At 43.0% G+C, this 22439-nt stretch overlaps 2 protein-coding genes across 3 annotated transcripts; both read left to right on the top strand.

Moving 5' to 3' along the window:
• Window positions 1-695: 695 nt before the first annotated feature.
• kcng3 (potassium voltage-gated channel, subfamily G, member 3) lies at window positions 696-5182 on the top strand. The gene is made up of 2 exons (XM_084077641.1): window positions 696-1666; window positions 4330-5182. Exons 1-2 carry the CDS (start codon window positions 972-974, stop codon window positions 4967-4969), a joined length of 1335 nt encoding a protein of 444 aa, XP_083933767.1. The 5' UTR covers window positions 696-971; the 3' UTR covers window positions 4970-5182.
• A 4924-nt stretch (window positions 5183-10106) lies between these two features.
• cox7a2l (cytochrome c oxidase subunit 7A2 like) lies at window positions 10107-17386 on the top strand. 2 transcript variants are annotated; one of them, XR_014602240.1, is made up of 4 exons: window positions 10107-10257; window positions 15086-15220; window positions 16127-16858; window positions 16910-17386. XR_014602240.1 is itself a non-coding variant. In XM_084078096.1 (3 exons), the coding sequence occupies exons 1-3, from the start codon at window positions 10174-10176 to the stop codon at window positions 16265-16267; spliced, it is 360 nt and encodes a 119-aa protein (XP_083934222.1). In that variant the 5' UTR covers window positions 10107-10173; the 3' UTR covers window positions 16268-17386. The 2 variants fall into 2 exon arrangements, 1 of the variants encoding a protein (XP_083934222.1); XM_084078096.1 differs by having other exon boundaries at window positions 16127-17386.
• Window positions 17387-22439: the final 5053 nt, after the last annotated feature.

Below are 22439 nucleotides of genomic sequence, written 5' to 3'. Positions count from 1 at the left end.
ATCATTTTTGCGGGTGAACTACTCCTTTAAAGTTCTAAAGCTCTAGCCTGCTAATCATTGCTTTGAGTTTTGTTTAGTTTTTGTACACATTTAATTATAATTGACTAACTAATTGTACACATGTATAACATTTACTTTGAATGAGACTCTATTTATTCATTTTTAATTGATTGTTTTTATAGCCTATACTTTCATTACTTTGGCTATACCGAAAAACCAAAGCCAAAGCCAAATATTATTTTTCAAGACTTTAATAATCGCCTTTTTTATGCGCGTAAACGTGGAGACGCGCGTGCACATGTGTGCGTGACATCACTGGGATTGGCTTCCCCTCTCGGTCGGGGTGGAGGGAGAGAGAGAGAGAGCGGTGGGGTGGAGAGAGAGAGTTTCATCTGACCGTGTACTGCAAGAGGAGAAGAGAGAAGAGGAGAGAAGAGGAGAGAAGAGGAGAGAACAGAGAGGAGAGGAGAGAGAGTTTCATCTGACCGTGCAGTGCAAGAGAAGAGGAGAGAATAGGGGAGAAGAGGAGAGAAAGAGAGAGAGAGACGGGCACTATTCCATTTCCATCATATTTTTTGGTGTTATTTTTTATGTTATGTATGTGACTTGAATACATAGGACCCCAATGGAAACAAGACCGCAAGGACTTTTTCTTCCTGTTATCCTTTTAGACCAAGTGTTGGACCGCACTCGTGCTGTTTGCGTTTCTGTCTAATAAAGTATTCAATCAACCAAAAAGAAGAGAAGAGGAGAGAGAGGAGAGAAAGAGAAGAGAAGTGAAGAGTGAGAAGAGAGGAGGAGAGATAGACTGACAGACGGATCCATCACATATATATACTATATGCTATATACCCTGCAACGAGCTGCTTCAAAGTTCTGCGTCAAAGCCGTTATGGACGCGGTGGGTACCAGGCCCGGAGGAAGGAGTTTGGAGCGGAGTTTTTAGGTTTACACACAACAACGGGATAAAGATGAAGTTCGGTAAGAGCATCTGTGTGCTGAACGTCGGGGGAACCCGCTACGCCTTCACCCGCGACGTGATCCGGGACTTCCCTCTGCGGCGCGTCAGCCGCCTGCACGCGTGCGCCTCGGAGAAGGAGGTCCTGGAGCTGTGCGACGACTACGACGCCGGCCGCAACGAGTTCTTCTTCGACCGCCACGCGCAGGCCTTCGTCTTCATCATGCTGTACGTGCGCTCCGGCAAGCTGCGCTTCGTGCCCGGCGTGTGCGAGCTGTCCTTCTACACGGAGATGCTCTACTGGGGGCTGGAGAGCGCGCACCTGGACTTCTGCTGCCAGAAGCGCCTGGACGACCGCATGTCGGAGGTCGGCCTGGAGGAGCTGGACGGGCTCTCCGAGGAGGACCTGGACCTCCGGGTCTCCTCCGGGGCCGATGAATACAAAATAAACACCACGACCACCGGCGGCACCGACGTCGTAGTGCTCGCCGGGAACGGTGGCACCACCACGGCCACGGTGGCCGCCTCGAGGCGCGCCCGGTGGATGGAGATATTGCGCAAGACCTTCGAGGAGCCCAACTCGTCCGTCGTGGCGCAGCTTCTGGCGACGGTGTCCGTGATCTTTGTCATCGTCTCCATGGTGATGCTGTGCGTCAGCACCCTGCCGGACTGGGACACGGCCAAGCGCAACACCGTGGAGGAACACAGGTATAGGCTATGTTTATTCAGTGGTTCCCAAACTTTTTCATGCAAGAAGAACCCCTTATGTATATGCCAGTGGTTCTCAAACCTTTTCGTGTCAAGGACCACCAAAATGATATGTATTTTTTTGGCTGAGGACTGACCCCCAGGCCCCAGCTCAAAATTATTAGGATCTCCAGAAGCAAAGATTTAAGTTAAAAATGTTCACTTTAAAAAAATATTTATTCAAAGATTTGCACAAGATAATGTGTAATGCTACAAGCTCATGGGCCACAAAGTGATGATCTGCTATTTTTGATTAGCCACGAAAGTATAAATTATGGTTAAAGTGGCTAAAATGATTGTGAGCTCATTTTGCTGGGGACCCCCTGGTACCCCCCCCCCGAAGTATGCATTAGTCCACAGACCCCGTTACGGGTCCATTTGGTTCCATCAGAGTTACAGTCCTGTAAGGGTCCATTTTGGGGCCTAACTATCAATCATTTATCAGCTGGGGGGACCTCCTGGGACCCCCTCAAGGACCCCTGGGGGTCCCCGGACCCCACTTTTGAGAACCACAGGGTAATGAAAGCCACATGTTTGAACCGTGCGTAACTCTGGTGCAAGAGTTCCAATTTGGACATGACTCTCAGGATTATTTATATATGTCCCATTAATTGAGGATTTCCTGGGGACTCCGACCAAATCTAACCTCGCATCACAAGGTCTTCTTTCCATCTCGGAGGAAAGACTAAATCCATTTCGCACCATGCATTGATTTGCCCGGTGAGTTGATATTGACCACAAGTTACCATTAGGACCTGCACACACTTCACACACAACAAGACAATCAGGACCTGTCACCCGATTGGATCGATAACCAATCAACATTACCAATAAAACAAGCGTGCAGCTGATCATCGTCTTTGAGAGCTAGTCATTAGCACTCTCACTTTCTCTCTTGATGTATCATTTAAAATGGATTTATTCTTCATGGCTTGTTGGGAGTTTCAAAACACTTGATGCTGTCTGCTGGTGTGTGGGGGGAAATAATACAAACCTGCATGTTACCATGTTGTTCACATCATTTTGGGAGGATTGCTTGCTTGACATCAAAGCTCTCAACAACCAATTTGATTGAAAGGAAATTTGAAAAAGAAAATTGGTTGGCTGACTATTTGGGCCACTGCAAGTGAAAAATAACTCCTGCCTTTCTCATTTTGTGGATGCACTGGCCATTGCCTGTCCTCCCTGTATGACTGGGAAAATATAACCAATATTTATATCGATATCATGGTATGAGACTATAGATATCATTTGAGATTTGGCATATCATAACATAGTGGTGTGGCATTGATTGATTGATTGAATACTTTATTAGTCAGAAATGTAAACAGCACAAGGTACAGTCAGACATTTTGTCTAAAAGGATATCACAAAAAAGTCCTGGGGACTTGTTTCCGTTGTGGTCCTATGTATTCAATTCATCAATATAGCATAAAAATAACACAAGAATATATATATCAACAACAAATACGAAACACTAAACGTACATAAGTGTTGTCTTCTCTTTTCCTAGCTTTAATCATTTTAATCACATACCTTATTTTTTATTTCAAAAAAGAAAAGGCGAAACATTTCTGATTGACAAGCTCACATGTGTCTAGCATTGTGAGACTGTAAATCTGCAATTTTCTTTGATATTTTTGGAATATTTTGAAAAAGATGCATTTATATTGTCACATATTATCATCACAATATCGATATTGAGGATTTGGTAAAACAAAAAACAAAACAAAAAAAATACAGTGATATTTGATTTTGTCCATAAGCCCTACTCCCTGGGTAAAGTAGTAAAACCCTTAGCATCTGAGGATTTTCCAAGGAAGTGGTTTGCCTCTGGTAGCCTTTCTCTATATATGGCTGGGTTATGTTCGCTGAGGCTGTACATAGTTTCATAGAGTATTGGACCTGTCACTGTTGTTAGGAAACTGATGCGTTGTTTATACCAAGGGCCAAAAGGCAATCCTATTTACTTGGCCTGTTTGTGGTCCCATTCCAACAGGTGATGTCATTTTTCTCTGTTCTTCCATAATTTGTTTATATTTAATTGTGCGGGCAGGGCTCTCCCGAGGCGCTCCACGCTGTTTGTTTGGTCCGGTCGTTTCTCAGTCAAATCAACTCCCTCTAATTTGGTTCTCTTCCCTTTATTACCCCTGGCCGCGCTAATCACCATGCTTCTCATTTGCGTCATAACTCACAACTCTCTGGGTTTCAACATCTCTCCCTCTGATCATTTCCTGTTATTCATTTGGCTTCTTCCCCCTGCAATCTCTTCTCCTGCCTTTGCTTGTTCTTGTCTATCTACAATGTGATAACCCTCTCTGTAGACACAAATATATACTTTATCTAAGCACTTAAGTCATATTATACTTCATAGTACGATGGTGTCGCTCGAAGATAAAGAAAATACCTACGTTTGTAAAAGATTTAGCCAATAATGACATGCCCAAAATAGGGACGCCAGGCTGAAAGTGGTTAACGTTATGTTCTTCCCTCTTTTCTTCCACTGATTCACTGTTTATTTTTTCCAAGTAATGATATACAGTCTCTCATACCATCCATATCTCTCTTTAGCCTCCACCCTAATCCCTGATCCCATGTGTTTATCCAAACTGTCCCCCCTGCAGGATAGTGGAGGCCGTGTGCATCGGCTGGTTCACCGCAGAGTGCTCCATGCGCTTCCTGGTCGCCAGAGACAAGTGGGAGTTCCTCCGCCGGCCGCTGAACATCATCGACGTGGTCGCCATCACCCCTTACTACATCACCATGGCGCTGGCCAGGGCGGGGCTGCCCGGCGCGGGCCTCGGCGTCGCCGGGGTGACCCTGCGGGTGCTGCGGATGATGCGCGTGTTCTGGCTGATGAAGCTGGCCAGGCACTTCCTGGGCCTGCAGACGCTGGGGATGACGCTCCGCCGCTGCTACCGGGAGATGGTCATGCTGCTGGTGTTCGTCTTCGTCGCGATGGCGATATACAGCGCCCTCGCCCAGCTTCTGGAGCACGGCCTGGACCTGGGCATACGCAACCCCGACTACGCCAGCATCCCGGCCGCCTCCTGGTGGGTCATCATCTCCATGACGACGGTCGGGTACGGGGACGTGTACCCGGTGACGATCGGGGGCCGGATGCTGGGTGGTGTGTGCGTGGTGAGCGGCATCGTCCTGCTGGCGCTGCCCATCACCTTCATCTACCACAGCTTCGTGCAGTGCTACGCGGAACTGAAGCTCCGCTCCGTCAGGGATGCACGCAGCAGTCCTCCCCTGCAGTGAGCCCGCTTAAGCACACAAAAAGAGGGATATTACTAGACCGGTGGAGCCGGTTCGCTCGCTGTGAACCCCCCCCCCCCATGTGAAACAGTTCTGCACTGCACTGTTTCCTTGCCTGAGCCTGAGCTGTTATGTATTTTGGCCAGTTTGGTTCCTACCTGTAGTGCTCACCATCAGCCAGCCATCCTCCCCTTTACGCAGCATGCTCTGGGCGGAGATCATGACAGAGGACACGTGAAAATGCACAAATGACAATTAGAATAAGCACACAGTGGCAGTCCAGTCAAACCGGGCTGTCCACACAACCCGCTGTTGACATTGCACTCCCCTGTTGATTGCATTGGAGGAGGGATGATTTCACTCCCCTGCGTCCAACTACGAGTGGTTTGTATGCGGTGCCTGTCTGCCTGACTCGTCTGTTTACCCGTCTCTCCGTCTTTCAAATCCGTCTGCCCGAGCTTCGCACCCAGATGGCACAATTTACACGAGAGTGATTGTGCACCCCAGATGCACCGTTGCAGCAAGGCCCTTTAAACCCAGGCAGATTGAATGAGCGAGAGCAAAGTGGGCACAAAGAGGGGGAGCACGGAGGGGCGAGATGAGGGAATAAACTGGCGATAATGGAATACAGAGACACAAGACACAAGGGAGCGAGAAGAAAATAGATTTGGGGGGGACAAAGAACATGACACTGGAGATGAAGTGCGTAGAGCGCAACAAAGGGATGACGGGACAAAATGATGGTGATGGCAACTGACAATAGGCCGCGAGCGGCACAAAACGGAGTGTGCAAAGACAAATAATCATGAGGCTTGGAGTATTGTGTCTGCGGCGCCGGCTCTCCACTTGGGAGTGTCGACAGAATGTGAGGAATTATGTGTTTCTGTGTCTCCACGGCAACCTATTCCTCTAACTGACATGTCAATCAGCCACATGACGGCAGTTGATTTGTGTGCACACATAGCCTACTCACCCACGCGCATCATGGCTTGTGTGCCGTGTTGCGCTCCCACTCTTAACACGTGCTCTTGAAACAATGCAAAGTTAACACACACCTACACAAACAGGCAAGCGCACGCACACACGCACGCACGCACGAACGCACACGCACATGTTAATGTCCACATCAATACAAGCATACAACGGACCTAAATAGTATTGTTGTAACAGATATCGAGTCCATCAGTTACATATGTGTACATAATGCAACCATCACTGTTGCATCCACGTAAGATGGCAGCAGTGACGGATAAACAGAATTCACTTAGGAGCGATCGTTTGTAGGCAACTCTGATCGCTGAAAGCAGACACATTGTCCAGACTACTCTCTCCGCAATATCATGTTGCACAAGACTACTTTCGCCACGGCAGTTACATACAATGGGTGTGTATAGATCTTTAGAGAACTGAGCTCAAGCCTTACTGACATTTTGTGTGACTACTACACACACACACGCGCGCGCGCACGCACGTGCACAGGCACAGGCACAATGATACTGAATTTGGTGATTCAGTTGCCTTCACACAGTACAGCCTTGGTGATCTGTTTTGTTTGAAAGTGATGCATTGAAGGCAAATAAGTCGGCACGTCTCCCACACAACAGTCCTTCCTTGGCCCACACACTCTCACACACACACACCAAAGCCAGCGTCTTTTGTCAAGAATCAAGAACCAAGACTCAAGACTCAAGAGGGTTTATTTGTCAGCACTCATACAGGCACAAGCAGCGAAATGCTAGTGTGGCAACTACTCCGCAAGACTGTGCTAACAGCAACTCAACGCAACAAAGAACAGTGATACTGATTGTGATAGGAAAAGAAAAAGAAATGGCCAGGGAGTTTGGAGCATTTAACCACTTAAGCCCTGTTTTATACTTGGTCACGTGACACAGGTTTCGTGAAAAGAAAATAGCGATTTTCGCCGAATGTTTACTGAATGTTCACAAAATGTTGGCATATATTTTCCGAATGTTTGCCTATGCCCATTATGGTTTATGTGGTTAAAGAAGCGGATCCTATATTGTCTGTTGTGTGCTCTGCAGTCGTCCTTGGGATATCAGCAATCACTTTTTATGAGCTTTGCCTTAGAAATTATTTTTTATTACAGGCAGTACATACAGTATCTCTGTGGTGTTGCATCGATTGTTTTTCTTTTATATAAAAGTCCCTACTGCACAAGAACAATTCTCCATTTATCTTTAATATTTGAAAACAGAAATATGAGTCTATGTGTCATAACCTAGCCTAAAAGCCTAATTTATACACACTAGCTAGTACGATAAAAGATAAGATAAGATCAAGATCAAGATAACAACACTCATGATGCTTGCTTATGGCATTTGTTGCCTAGTCCGATTAAGGACAACAAAACCTCTCTGAAGTTGTTTTTCTGTCTTCTGGTGATTCACCTGATCAACACTGGTAAACAATTTTATAATAATAAAACAGAAATGTATTGTGTCAAACAAGAGGATAAAAACAAAAGAAATTGCTCTTGACAATATAATCTCTAGCTACATTAGCTTTTGAGCTATTTGAGCGTTCATAAATTCACATTTCTTACCCAATTAAAGAAATGACACACATTTTGTGGCGTGGTTTTATACATGTGTGACTTCCTTTTAGCCATGTCAAATGGAAATTGACCATTCCAAGGTCACAAGCTGCCATTTAGAGAGATTACACATTTAGAGCAGTACTGAGAAATGACATGTAGCCTACAAAATAAATAAGTAAACATACATTAATAACATAATAGAGCATTCAATGTCACGATTGCATTGATCAAAAATAGTTTTTAGGAAGAAATTAACAATATTTTGGGCAACCCAACAATTTCCTGTCAAAAAGGACAATCACTGCAGCCTCTCTGCGGAAAAGAAAAGTCTCTAAGGAAGTTTGAAATTATTTTGAGAAAAATTAACATTATTAATACAAGGAACATCATTATTTTGTGGGAGAGGCGTTTTGATTTCAGAACACTTAAAAAACGTCCAGTGAACCCTCATTATAAACGGTCCCTAAATATTACATGACCATTCAATTTGAAACAACAATGGTTGGTAGGGATCCTACTTAGACAACCAGTGTGTGGGCTACAAGTGATACATCACACTGCCAGAGTGGAGTGGACAGACAGTCAGGGCAGTCTATTGATCATGTTGTTGTGAGTTATTTATCATCATTATGTGATGGTAAAAAATATTGTCTAGATATGTAAAAAATACCTTTGTGTGTGTGTGTGTGTGTGTGTGTGTGTGTGTGTGTGTGTGTAAGCAAAGCAAAGTTTGTTGTTTACCCAGGGTGTCGGACTAAGCACGAAGCTTGTTTCCAGCCGGACCCTGCATGGAAGCCTTGCTCAAGGGCTATTCAGCGGTGATTCATGATTGATGTGATGAATTGGGGAATCGAACTAGGGACCTTCCGGTATCAAGGCCGCCCCTCTAACCACTAGGCCACCGCTGCCACCACCTGTGTGTGTGTGTGTGTGTGTGTGTGTGTGTGTGTGTGTGTGTGTGTGTGTGTGTGTGTGTGTGTGTGTGTGTGTGTGTGTGTGTGTGTGTGTGTGTGTGTGTGTGTGTGTGTGTGTGTGTGTGTGTGTGTGTGTGTGTGTGTGTGTGTGTGTGTGTGTGTGTGTGTGTGTGTGTGTGTGTGTGTGTGTGTGTGTGTGTGTGTGTGTGTGTGTGTGTGTGTGTGTGTGTGTGTGTGTGTGTGTGTGTGTGTGTGTGTGTGTGTGTGTGTGTGTGTGTGCGTGTCTGACATAGGCCACATGGGGACACATGTTGGGACAAAAAAGGGATAGGGTGCTATGCCTATAATATGTCCTCAAAAGTTAGCAAAACCAACTTGACGCGTGAAACTTTATCCACAAGTGATCAGGTATCAGGGATCAAATCGACAGGAAGTGATGCCCACAACGCCCTAGGAAACTTGTGGATATATTTTCCTTATATATCTGACCAATTATGATTAAGTATCGTTATTATTAGTATAATTTCAATTAAGCAAGGCTTTATCAGTGGTGTAAAGTAACTACATTTGCTCAAGTACTGTACTTTACTGGAATATTTCCAATTCTCAGTACTTTTACTTCTACTGCATCTCAGAGGCAAATATTGCTCTCCACTACAATTATTTGAAAACTTTAGTTACTAGTTACTTTGTAGATTGTGATTATTATTACAAAGCATACATTATCCACTTCAGCCCTATACATTTCGGCCATTTGAAAATAGCCGATCTACAAGCTCACAATGCATCACCATTCGATGCATTGTGAGTTTGTATCTGCTATTTTCAAAAGATTTGTATACATTTCGAACTTGTTAAATGGGACATTCTGCATTATGAGTAGGCTACTTTCTACTTTTGGTACTTTAAATCACTTTTGATAACTTTTGTACTTTTACTAAAGTAATGTTTTAATTCGGGACTTTTGCTTGTAACAGAGTATTTCTAAATTGCAGTATTGATATTTTTTACTTGAGTAAAGAATGTGAGTACTTTTTCCATCACTGAGCTTTATTGACCTAAAACAGGGGTCTTCAACAGGGGGTCCGGGACCCCTAGGGGGTCTAGTGGCAGCTAGTGGTCTAGTGGCAGCGGTGGCCTAGTGGTTAGAGGGGCGGCCTTGATACCGGAAGGTCCCTAGTTCGATTCCCCAATTCATCATATCAATCATGAATCACCGCTGAATAGCCCTTGAGCAAGGCTTCCATGCAGGGTCCGGCTGGAAACAAGCTTCGTGCTTAGTCCGACACCCTGGGTAAACAACAAACTTTGCTTTGCTCAGAGTTACTACAGGGGGGCCGCCAAATCTTTGTGCGATAGGATTCTTTTTTTTAATACCTTGACCTAGAACTTATGCCAAAAATAGCAGATCTACAAGCTCACAACGCTTTTTGGCAAAGTGGTGTAGAGGGAAAAAGAGAGCAGACCAAGTAAAGAAAAAAAGTTTAATCTGAAACATTTTTTATACAATATAGAGGGGGTCCCTGCTCCATCTCTCTCTCAGCTAGGGGGTCCTTAGCCTGAAAATGAAGACCCCTGACCTAAAACATTCTAATCAGGCAGTGGCAGAGACAGCTGCTATACGTCATTTTGCCGCGACGACCGGTCTCAGCTGGAAGGAAAGCCCTTTTGCCGGGTGATTTTCATGTGGATAAAACACATCATCCTATCTGTCTGTCTGTCCTTTATTTCATCATATGTCACATAAAATGTATTATAAATTCAGCGGATTCACGCAGAAACTAACCGGATCTTTGGGATCCACCGCCTACAGCCCTCAGGTAAGACATGACACTTGATATAATCATTCATTAAAGGACTACTGTTTGTTGATGACCTTCATGTCACTATGATAAGATAACAGTGGTGGAAGAAATACTCACATGTTTTACTTACTAAGTCAAAGTATCAATACTGCAATGTAGAAATACTCTGATACAAGTATAAAAGTCTGTAATTCAACATTTACTTGAGTAAAAAAGTACAAAAGTGTTGGTATCAAAATGTACTTAAAGTACCAAAAGTAAAAGTACTCATTTTGCAGAATGTCCCATTTCACAAGATTTCAAATGTATAAAATGTATAAACATCTTTTGAAAATGGCAGATCTACAATTTGCATTGTGAGCTTGGTAGATCGGCTATTTTCAAATGGCCAAAATGTAAATAAGGCTGAAGTGGTTAATGTGTGTTTTTGTTTTGTAATAATAATCAAAATCTACAAAGTAACTAGTAACTAAAGTTTTCAAATAATTGTAGTGAGTAAAAAGTACAATATTTGCCTCTGAGATGTAGTGGACTAGAAGTAAAAGTATTGAAAATTGGAAATATTCTACTAAAGTAAATAATAGCTGAACATTGTACTTAAGTACAGTCCTTGAGTAAATGCACTTAGTTACTTTACACCACTGCATGTCACTATGATAACATTAGTATGATTGATTGAATATATTATTTTATTATCAGTTTGTAGAAAAAAAGCACAGGAAACAAGCACAGTTCAATACAAGGTCAGCTAAGAGCAGTTAAAACCCAAGAAAGCCTATGGCCTGTTTCCATTGCTGGGGTCCTTTGTACTCAATTAATTAAATTCATAGACATTTAATGACAGACAGATATACACTACTATGCAAAACATCATAAAAACTGTTTATATGGACAGTAAACAGTTCGGGGGTGGGCTAGTCTTTGACTTTTACAGGGACCAGTTTCGAATTGCAGCCACCTGTAGGTACTCTCTAGGTGGTTTTGAAGGGCATTCGCGGCTTTTGGGAGGGCATTCCACATTTTTGTGGCATAGCAGGATAACAAATTCAACCCCTTGTTAGTGCCAAATCTGGGTTGAACGTGATCAGTGGTGCTTCCTCTGGTGTTGTTGTGGACTTCATTAAACGTATGCTGCTTCTCTGGCCTTTGTGCTTCTCTGGAATAGGAGGATCACACATTATACTTGTGTTATATATTTAATATATGTATGTTTTTTTATGATGCTATTGTTCTGAAAGGCTTTCCGACCCGTTGATCTGACCTTCACTGACTGTAACGTTGTGGTTAATCAGAAATGCTATTGTGTGTTCCCACATCCTTTTGACAGATGTGACCTTTACTGCGGCTGCTGTGCCTTTTTATAGTGACACCAGTTTGATATGAAAAAGGAACATTTCACCATTTTTACAACATAATCTAAACTCCATACTTGGGGGGGGACGGGGGGGGGGGGGTTCTGAGTTACTATTATTAACCCCCATCCCATATATGGAGTTAAGTAACTTACAGTACTTACTAATGCTCACAGAAGGAGTTTGCCATTTCTGTCTGCATGCTGACTTTGTCTCAGAAGTGTACTATGGTTTGTTCATTTGTATGACAGCATAGCTTCAAACAAGATATCAAACTTTTTTTCCCCTTCTGTTTAGAAAGAAATACTGTACAAGAACAAATGGCTTCTGTTTCAGTGTTCTAAAGTAACTTTCCAGGAATAGAAAGGCTGTAGCCGCAAGCAACTTAGATTGGCATCTAGAGTTGCAGGACCATCCCTTGACAGTCAGTCCTACCCGATTTTATTAAACAACGTTAAACTCACCAACATTGGAGGTGGATTTTTTATGAAACAAAAACTTGACAGATACAAAGAGCTTTCCATACAGCTGCAATGTTGGAATGTTGAACCATCTACAGCCTACCTCTGAGACAGGGAGCGACTGGACTGAAATGCTGCCAATTTATAATGAGGATTAGGAGGACCAATTATATGAAGATATGGTTGAAAAATAGCATCCATATTCTGGGGGTAACATTAGCCAAAAATAGCACACCGACAAGCTCACAATGCTCTGCGGTGCGTTATGAGCTCGTAGATCTGCTATTATTGGTGAAGAGATGGGTGTGTAGATCGAGAAAGAACCCACCAAGTACAGTGCAACTCAGGTCCATTTTACTGTAGACTATAGAGCAGCGCTACTCAACCTGCGGCCCGTCATGGTCATACTAATAAAAATCATACCATAAGATTGTAGGTATTTTATTGTTTGTTTCAAGAGAGTGTGATATGGCCTAATTTCAGCTGAGTATTAACTTACTTATTAACCTCTAATAATTGTCCTCTGATTTATTGGAACATCAATCTGTTCATTCTGCTCACATTTTGTGAATACAGTTTCATTTTAACTTCTATAGATGGAAATGTGGCTCCTTAATTTTTAGAATAGTAGTCATGTAGTCTATTACAAAATGAAAGGTCCAAAATAGGAGTAAATAAGTTGAGTAGCCCTGCTATAGAGGATCTAGTGTCCAGACAGGAGAAGATGATTTAAAACTAACACAGCTGTCTGGCCTTTGCACAAACATGCAGTATTATGAGTCTCTTGATCCAGGAGTGAAATGTTAAATGTAGTGAGTAGGGTTCATCTGGCAATGAACTGGCCAGATGTAACCAGATGTATGGAGAACCGGGATGACTGGAAGCGACGATGGAGGGCTCGTCTGAGGACGACCTAGAGAGAGAGGCCTGGGCAATTAACCAAAAATATATTGAAACATTTATATATATATTTATAACCAATTATTTCATTTTTTTCTTAATGTATAAACGCATCAACACAAAAAAACTTCTAACAGAATAGCAAGATCTATAAGCTCACAACACAACACTTTGCGAACTGTACATGTGCTATTTTCACTATATTAAAAAGGGGGGGGAAATGCAAAAGTTTTAAATAAATCGCATTGATTTGAAGTCATATCGCCCAGCCCTAGTAGTGAGGAGAAAGGTTTGGCAGTTGCAGACCAGGGGACCTTATTAAATCATGGCCCTCTTAAATTATGTAAATGTTATTTGACGTCGCCATTGATGAATGATATCATTGTGGTTAATGGGCCTGAGCAAAAATAGCACATTAATATAGCTTCTAGTATTGAACAGTATCTAACACTTGAACAGACTTTGAAATTGAACACTTCATTTGAAATATGAGGCAGCTGATGATTATGTAGCAATCGAATAAATAGTTTTGCCTTTGGCCTAATACATAATGCAGTTATATATCCACACTATACAGTGTGTTGCTCGCTTGTTTGAGATCTTTTAAGCTTCTGAATTATACTGGAGATGAGAAAATATAAACAGTAAAAATCCTGTTCGGTACATTTGTTCGCTCTCAGTTAAAATAACACCACGGAAAAGCCCCTGAGCTGGACTTAATGGGGTCTGCGGTGTGAAGGGTTAACTTTAGTGTTAGGCTTGATTTGTGTGAGTGCTCCAGAGGGAAGCACTCACATCCAAACAAAAATGTACAGGTGCTACTAAAATGCGTACATTTAGAAGAGGAAGGGAAGTCTGCACACTGTGTAATAGCTCCCAGTAGAAAATAATTATTCAAGTTTAACAACGTTTCGACCCTAGCGTGTCTTCATCAGGTCCGATTTACTGTGCATGCCAACTCCTTCCATTCCTTACCTGATGGAGTCCCATTGAACTGGGTAATTGCATTGTGTTGTTTCATTATTGTACAGTATGTCATTGAGATGAGATTATATTGTTGACGTCGAGGTCTCTCTTGGCGCTTCAGCCACTCTGTGAACGGAGGTCGGTGCTCTCGGAAAGGACACTATATTAAAAAAACTGTTCTATGGGCCACTTTGTAATCATTTTGCAAATGATAAAGAAGATAGTCACTTTAATGTTTAGACTTGGAAAAATGTAATGTCCTCCGAGAGGCAATTTGTAGTACAGCACAAAACATACTGCTGTAGACATTTGACCACTTAGAAGCACACAAAACAACAATAACAGTGATTCCAAAATAATCTATTGCTATCAGCAATCATAAATATAATCACAGACCAGGCAAACATTTAAGGTCATGTCAACTGTCTACCAACAAATGTAAAATAGGCCTATTGTACATCCCCTACGTGTCCATGTATTTCACGTCAACTAATAGTCCATGTATTCCACATCCCCTGCCCCCAAATTCCTCCATGGCTGCTGCATCTTGTTTAATTGAGTTATTGCCATGGGGACTGAATTCATTTTTTACTTGGTTCGTTTTAATTCCGGGAAAAACAAGGTGGGGGGGGGGCTCGCAAATCGCTTTTAAATCCTCCATTCACAGCACAGCAGAAATAATACAACGTTTTGACCTTGCTGTCGGGGCGTGTATACTCGGAAGGCAGTGGTTGGAAAACACCACTGATGGTGGATGAGATCTGTCTCTGCAGATCTTGTCTTCACCCTTTAATAAGGTGCAAACAAAAACAAACAAACATTTCGGGGCATCTATACCCGGAAGGCAGTGGCTGGAACACCACTGATGGTGGATGAGATGTGTCTCTGCAGATCTTGTCTTCTCCCTTTAATAAGGTGCAAGCAAACAAACAAACAAAGGACTAACGTTTCGACGCACCGCATCTTCTTCAGGCGAAACATTAGTCCTTTGCAGAGCCCGGCTGATGCCCTGGTCTGGCTCTAGTGAAGTCCTTTGTTTGCACCCAGTTAAAGCATTGGAGTGAATTGAAGGCCCAGTATGTTCTTTGGGCTCAGTTGTGAAGAAGTGGCCGATAGAACCGTTTTTAATGAGATTTTAATGGTTTCATGCATTGTGTGCTACAGGGGCTGAGGCCGGGTGTGCCCGCAGAGGGCCCTGCCATGATCTTTGCCACACCCACCAAGGTGGTGTCAGAGGCCGGGGCCACAGTGGAGTACCTGGGAGCCAACAGAGTGCCCGACCTACAGAGAATATTCCAGGTACGGAGAGAGAGAGTGAATATTAAATGTTGTTTCTGGAAATATTATTCTTAGCAGGAAGCTAACTATGTACAGTACAAGGGGACGGAATTTCTGAAATTGGTTTTAGTATTCAAACAGCCAATTTAACATTTGTAATATCATCTGGTCTCCTTGGCTGTCGGTAGGCGACATAAGCTCACCAGGCAGTCAGAATTATTTATTGGTATGTGGCTGGGGACTGGTGTTTATTTCCCATTTTACATAACTACGCATTCCACTCCCCTCCTGAAAATCCATCACAGGCAAGAGGCTTTGGGGGGGTAATAAGAAAGTCTGGAATTGGAGTGCACAATTAATCAAATAACAAATGGCAACTGCAATATTGACAATTTTTTTGCGCAATGTTGTTTCTTTACAGAAGTAAACTTACTGTACAGTACACAACCTTCTAAACCAGTGGTTCTCAACCTGTGGGCCGTGATGGTATTGCAAGTGAGCCCCCAAATAATTGGCAAAACACAAGATGTTGGTGATAATGTAACATGAATATATGAAATAATATAAAAGTATTTTTCTTTAAAACAATTTGTTGGTTCCATTGATCCAAGCCAGAACACAAACGATGGTCATTAAAACAAACATGCTCTGAAAATGTGCCGTCCTTTTGTCATTGTGGCTATTCATTCTAGATTCAATACTGAATTACCATTTCAATGAGACATTGAGATGGACTTGGATTTGGTGTCTGTGAACTGGGGCGACAAATACACAAGAGTACAAACATGTATAAAAAAAGAATCCAACAAAATGAATATTATGCTTTTCAATAGTCTGCTTTTTTATTCACATTCTGTATCCTGTTGATTGTCTTTCGGTTCTTCTCACCATGTCTCTTCCTCTGTCCTATCCCTGTTCCCGTCTCAGCTTTCAGATGGTACCCCTGTGCATTTGAAGCGAGGCGTTCCAGACAGGCTTCTGTACCGCACCACCATGGCACTGACTGTAGGAGGCGCTCTCTACTGCCTCGTTGCCCTCTACATTGCAGCACAACCCACCAAAAAGTGACCTCTGACCATGCTCTGACAACCCCCACCCCCTAGCCCCGTGGACACAAGGGCACAACAGCCCAGACCAGCAATATCAACTGACTCTACACCGTTTATTATTACACCACACCAATGGTTTCCATTAAGTACTGATGCTTCTCTATCGCTGCCAGGAAGTTAAATGCATTCACCTGGCGTCCCTTAGAATTAACTGTATATAATATATTTCCACTCATAGAAATGCTGTTCTTTGTTTCAATATGAAGATGTGTTGGTTATGGTATCCATAGCAGTGTGTCCCCTCAGCACAGTAGGTGGCTATGAACTTGTAAGCAAGCAGGGTGCTTGTGACCTATTTATAAGTATATTATATATACTTTTATATCTATGTGGCGTCCTTTTTCATTCTAGCTGCCTAATTGGGGACTAAGTTTTAAGATTTGGGATGCCAGGTGAATGCAATTAACTACCTGGTAGGAACCAGCACCAGCAGGGGTACCCAAGGACCAGAGATGGGAAGCATCACCCATTACATTAACCTACCAACTAGCCTTTCTGCCACATTAACGGACATAGTTTTGTAAAACAACAGATCTACAAGCTCACATCAGTCACATCGCTGACTGGTTTTTGGAGCCTTGACCTCCGGTCAACTTTGCAGTGTCGCATCGCTGTGAGCTTGAAGATAGGCTATTTTCCAATGGACGAAGTCTAAAATAGGGCTTAGTAGTTCACCCAAAAAAATACTTATTTCCTATCAATTAAAAACCTCATGAAGCCTTGAATTCATGGAGATGCTTTTTGTTTTTGTCACATTCCTAAGCCAATAATTTGATGTCCGGCAGAAAGATGCTAATGTCTCCGGGTGGAGACCGAAGACTCTGCTGGTCTTCTAATTATTGGCTCAGGAATGCGACAAAAAAATATCCATGAATACAAGGCTTCACGAGGTGTGTAATTGATAGAAAATAACTCATTTTTTGGGTGAACTACTCCTTTAAGACAAAGCTATGCTGACTGATGATAATAATGATGGTGGAATAAATATACTATGCAATGCCAGGAAGTCACAGAAATAACTGTTTGTCTAATGTTATTTGTTGAGAAAATTAAATGTAACTGAATTTGGAAGAAGAAACTGTGCTTGAACTCAAACCTTACTGTCCTGTTTGCATTCATCTGCCGCTGTGCCTTTACTAAAACAATTGCAGTGAGATTCAGGCCGTTGGCTGGCAAGCAACATCCATGCATTCAAATACTCTTGGCCAAGATTGGTGGAGGGAGGGAGGTGCTCACATGAACATAACATGTCAAACCGCCTATAGGGGAAGGAGCTTTATCATTTTTTCTCAGCTCTTATACATGTCGAAATAGAAAGTGAGCGGTATAGATTTTCAATTACCCACAGCTATATGAACATGTTGCATGCAGACAGCCTTCTGTAACGCAGTGCTGCCAGCGGGTGTGTGTGCGTGTTAATGGAGAGAGAGGGAGAGAGAGCAGTGGCAACAGCCCCGTCTGGAGTGTGGCTGTTGCTCATATTGGCTATAATACTGTTTCAGTGTCTTATTTGTGTGTGTGTGTGGGCTCCGGTGTGATATCAGATGCTCTTCCCTGTATCCTCTGTGTGTGTGTGTGTGTGTGTGTGTGTGTGTGTGTGAGAGAGAGAGTGCGAGAGACAAATCGTTCAAGAGAGACCTGCTGGCAAGCCCAAGTTAAGCTGTTGATAAGACGTATTGATCATCTCCATCGTTGCGTTTCCTCCGCCTGTTATTGTAGTCGAGTCTGTTGTCTTAAGCCTATGTTGTCTACTTGGCATTCATGCTCTGTCTGAGTTTGAGTTCTAGATCAGTGGTTCCCCAGCCTCTTCTGGACCAGGGCCCACTTAAAACGGCAGCTGAATGACTTCTGTTTTAAGTGGTCCGATGGGTGGGCCGCCTGCATTTTGAATTTTGTTCCAACTGGTATCAACGAAAATTATTTTTTCAAGGCTTTAAAGAAAAAAATACCGTGACTTTTTCTTTTAACATTTGTTTTATTTATTAATGTTACATTATTATTAAAATCGTAGTGTTTTGCCAACAATTTGAGGGCCCACTTGCAATAGAGCGTCGCAGTTCCCGCCCACTTCCTGGTGCCGGAAGTAAATACTCGATGCATTTTTCCCATTGACTTTTCCAAAAATATTTATATAATTTAATTTAAGCCTAGAATCAAGCTATCCAGGATCCTGGTGAATCATGACCATAAAACTTTGATTCTGTGAAAAAACTTTTTTGAAAACGGCAAAACAAAGGGTATTTATTACATATAGTATATCATATCATTAAATATAAAATTTAAAAAAATTACAGAAAAAAAGGTTTTATGGTCATGATTCACCAGGATCCTGGATGGCTCGATTCTAGGCTTAAATTGATTGATATAAATATTTTTGGAAAAGTCAATGGGAAAAATGCATCGAGTATTTACTTCCGGCACCAGGAAGTGGCGGAACTGCGACGCTCTATAGCCTCACAGGCTACGTGTGGGCCCCGGCCCACATGTTGGGAATCGCTGTGCCTGTGCCCCCACTGTGCAGTCATCTCTAGAATCTAGAGACGACAGCACAGCGGGGGGTCAATGTGGAGCCGAGACCCCCAGCTCCCAGTTGAATGCCTAACGGTCATCAGGATTGTCTGCCACAGATTGGATTGACATATAGTATCTCCGGGGGCTCTCCCGTCACCTGCGGTCATCAGATAACATAGAAAAAGCAGTATAGGATGCTATTTTTATTCCAGGGTTTCGTCACACTCTGACCTATAGAAGTAAATGGGTTCTATATGAGATGGAGGCCATGGACAGACAACACACTTCCGCCTTAAGTGTCAAGGGATATTCCCTGCGTTAATGTCACACAATTTATGTTGCTCACAAAGTACTGTACATCCTTTACATCAAGGAGTTCTCGACCCTTCCCTCATTTATAGCGCGTGTCATAGCAACTCATTTAAGCTTAACCACTTTCAACCTGGCGTCCCTATTTTGGGCTTGTCATTATAGGCTTGGCAGAATACCAGATCTATAAATATGTGAGCTTATAGATACAGTATAGAGTTTAAGTGGCTAATATTGTGTTTTTGTGCATGCACGGCACCCAGTCATTAGCGTCAGAGGGAGCAATGCATTGGATGAATATCTTGTTTTTCATGAACTTTGCTGCTTTCAAAAGGGATCCCCTGTGCCCTTTTTTATCATCTCCTCCTCCCCACCTCTCCCTGTAAATAACAGTCAGTCACGACAACCTCCTCCTGGAGCTCCTGCTGGCACAAAAACGGGCCCTTTTGCTCGTCTCAGAGGCACAGGAGAGCTTCACATGTTTACCTCATTGTTAACAAGGCACCCGTGGCTCTGCAATGGGAGGGTGTGATCGCACCGGATGGAGGGCAATCAAAAGAGAGCGGGGTGGGTGGGGGGCAATGGGGGTTGGGGTTGAAGCAAACAGGATAAGTGAGAAGAAAAAAAAGAAGCAGGGGAAATTAGCAAAAGGCGAGAAAAAAAACAGGAAGTGAGGTGGGGGGTTGTTGTAAGGAGTAGGCGGGTGGTGGTGGTGGTGGTGGTAGTGGTGGAAACAGAGAGGGGACTGGGCTGTGATGAGATTGAGCTGCTTTGTTGGAGGATGGAGAATATATGAGGGTGGGGAGACGGCTCCGTACCGTATGGCTGGCCACAAGACAAATCGTCATGAAATTTTAATCTGTCTATTACAGCTGGTGTTTACATATTCCCCCCTCAGAGGCAGTGGAAGAAGAACACAGGAGAAAGATGCTCGGGTTTGCGTTACAGGTCACTCCATCCGTCTTGTTATCGCCATTGAACCCCCACCCAGCAATCCTCCACTAATAAATTCCCATTTTAAAAAGAAGATACTGCAGCAGTGGCCACAGCTTAATTCTGAGCACAACTCGCTCTGTCTCTCTGTCTCTCCCTCTCTGTCTCACTTAGTGAAGCTCTTACTCTCCTCTCAGGAACAAAAGCAAAGCTCTGCAAACACGAGGCAGGCTGCTCTCGTCTTGCAGGGAAAAAAATATGGAGAGGGTGACAAATTACCTCTCAACACAATGAACACAATGCCCTGCCACAATAGCACAGCCCGAGTACAAATAATGAATAAATAAAGTTCACCGAGATTGAATCAGGCAGGCAATTTGTGAAGATGTTGCTTTTGTGTGTATGCGTGCGAGTGTGTGTGTGTGTGTGGGTGAATGGCCTTTAGCCCCTCTCATAGATAATGTATACAGTATGCAGTATATCTTTATATAATATCCTTTTGTTTTAAAAGTCTCTTGATAGGTGTTGTGAATTATTCACAACGCTGAGATGCCAATTCAATTGGCATCTCACACTTAGTACAATGCATCTATCGTGCTGTGTACTGTACGGTATAATTCTATGCTGCTCCAATGTGACATCTATGTCACATAAACTATAAACTAAGCTAAACGTATCATGGCAACGTATATGGAATCAGAGGAAGAACTAAGGACGGAGAAAACAGATGGTCCAATTTCTAGCTTACTTGATATGTGTGTTTCTTCAGGTCAAGTATGAATGAATCATACTGTACTTGACATCCATTCATTCACAGTACATCTGGTCTCTTTGATTTACGCTCAATGAAAGGTGGGCTGAACATGGAATCAAATCCAGGTCAACGCCTTGGGCTCCAGACTGGCAGCAATTGGTTGATATTTGTGATCATAAATGTCCATTTTCCACCAAAACCAATAGAGTGTAAACACGTTTTTCATTACACCAAACCCAGTAGAAAACATATTCAGACTTAGACGAACAACAGACACAGGCAGAACAGCTTGTACTTTAACCACATGAACCCTAGCGTCCATATTCTGGGCATGTCATAACAAACGGACATTAAAAGAAAATAGGTGAACATCTGGCAAAAATAGCCGATCTAAAGGTCAGCTTGTAGCTCAAGCTTGTACAGTAGATTGGCTATTTTTGACAGATATGTGAACATTCGGTGAAAATAGCCGATCAGGACAAGCGACAAGAGATTTGGTGTAGAGGGGAAAAAGTAGGCGACCATGTACACTACAGACCCCTGGGGGATACGGGTCTATCCAGAATGATGTGCTTCTGCCACTAAGTGAAAAACAGCAGTGTAAAATGCTGCGGAGCCCTTGAGGCCTGTGTGAATTCAGTAATATTACACCCGATGGCTCAAGAAATGAAGAATAAAAGTGAAGTACAAATATGACCGAGGCATAATGGAGGTCATGGAGGGCGAGGGAAATGAAAATGGAAGTGAATGGGAGGTGTGTGCTGTCTTTCACCTTTTCTTACAAGACAACCCCTCCTGGCCTTGTGGTGACAGTTCCTCCGACAGCCCAGCAATTGTGTCCAGCCCAGACATAAGTGCTGATCAACACAACCTTGACCTCCACACAGTTGTGCGAAAATCTAATTGGAAATATGATTGCAATTAGATTATTTTTCCACTTTGTCCAGCCCTCCCCCACCCACCCAATGTAATAATTTGAGATCTAGCAGATTAATTCAAGTCTCGAAAGGTCTGGGGATCTTCAGAGTTGGCAAAAAAATGAATAAATAACTGTCCCCACACACTTATTTTGACTTTGACGCAGAGCTCATGGTAGTTTTGGGCGGCACTCACTCGACTTGCAAAGAAGACAAGATATGGGAGGTTGTGAAAGGGAGAGAATTAATGTCCCTTAAAATGAAACCGAATCAATATGGACGCCCGAGGTGAAGAGAAGGAATGAGGCGAGAGGAAGGAAAAGGGATGGCGTTGAAATGGAGCAGGAGGGAGATTAATGGTTGTTTGAACAGGAACAGTATTCATCACTAGTCAGCTTCAGGTGCTGGCTGACTCTCTCTCTGTGTGTGTGTGTGCATATGTGCATATATTACTATACGTGTGAGGGACAAAAGCAGAATTTGAGAAATAGAGATAGTGAGGACAATGTACGCTTAAGAGTTACAAAAAGATTCCGTTTATGGGTAAGATTAGGCTTTTAGAGCTTGGGTTTAGGGGTTAGGCTTGGAGTTAAGCCTGATAACATAATAAATAAATGACATTCATGCAATCGGCATCCGAAAATGTTGATGACCTCACAAGTATAGCAAGTGTGTGCGTCTGTGTGTGTGAGACAGAGAGCGAGAGA

Source organism: Gymnoscopelus microlampas (assembly GCF_963454915.1).
Source record: "Gymnoscopelus microlampas genome assembly, chromosome: 14".
In the NCBI taxonomy this organism is placed as follows: Eukaryota; Metazoa; Chordata; class Actinopteri; order Myctophiformes; family Myctophidae; genus Gymnoscopelus; species Gymnoscopelus microlampas.
Note: the sequence above shows the minus strand (reverse complement) of the source record. Positions and strands in the feature narration are given on the sequence as shown.

Excerpts from the sequence above, each read along its gene's own strand:
- kcng3 (XM_084077641.1), top strand. The coding sequence starts at position 972 with ATGAAGTTCGGTAAGAGCATCTGTGTGCTGAACGTCGGGGGAACCCGC. Across the intron at positions 1,667-4,329 it reads AACACCGTGGAGGAACACAG|GATAGTGGAGGCCGTGTGCA; the intron begins GTATAGGCTATG and ends TCCCCCCTGCAG.
- cox7a2l (XM_084078096.1), top strand. The coding sequence starts at position 10,174 with ATGTCACATAAAATGTATTATAAATTCAGCGGATTCACGCAGAAACTA. Across the intron at positions 10,258-15,085 it reads CCACCGCCTACAGCCCTCAG|GGGCTGAGGCCGGGTGTGCC; the intron begins GTAAGACATGAC and ends TGTGTGCTACAG. Across the intron at positions 15,221-16,126 it reads ACCTACAGAGAATATTCCAG|CTTTCAGATGGTACCCCTGT; the intron begins GTACGGAGAGAG and ends TTCCCGTCTCAG.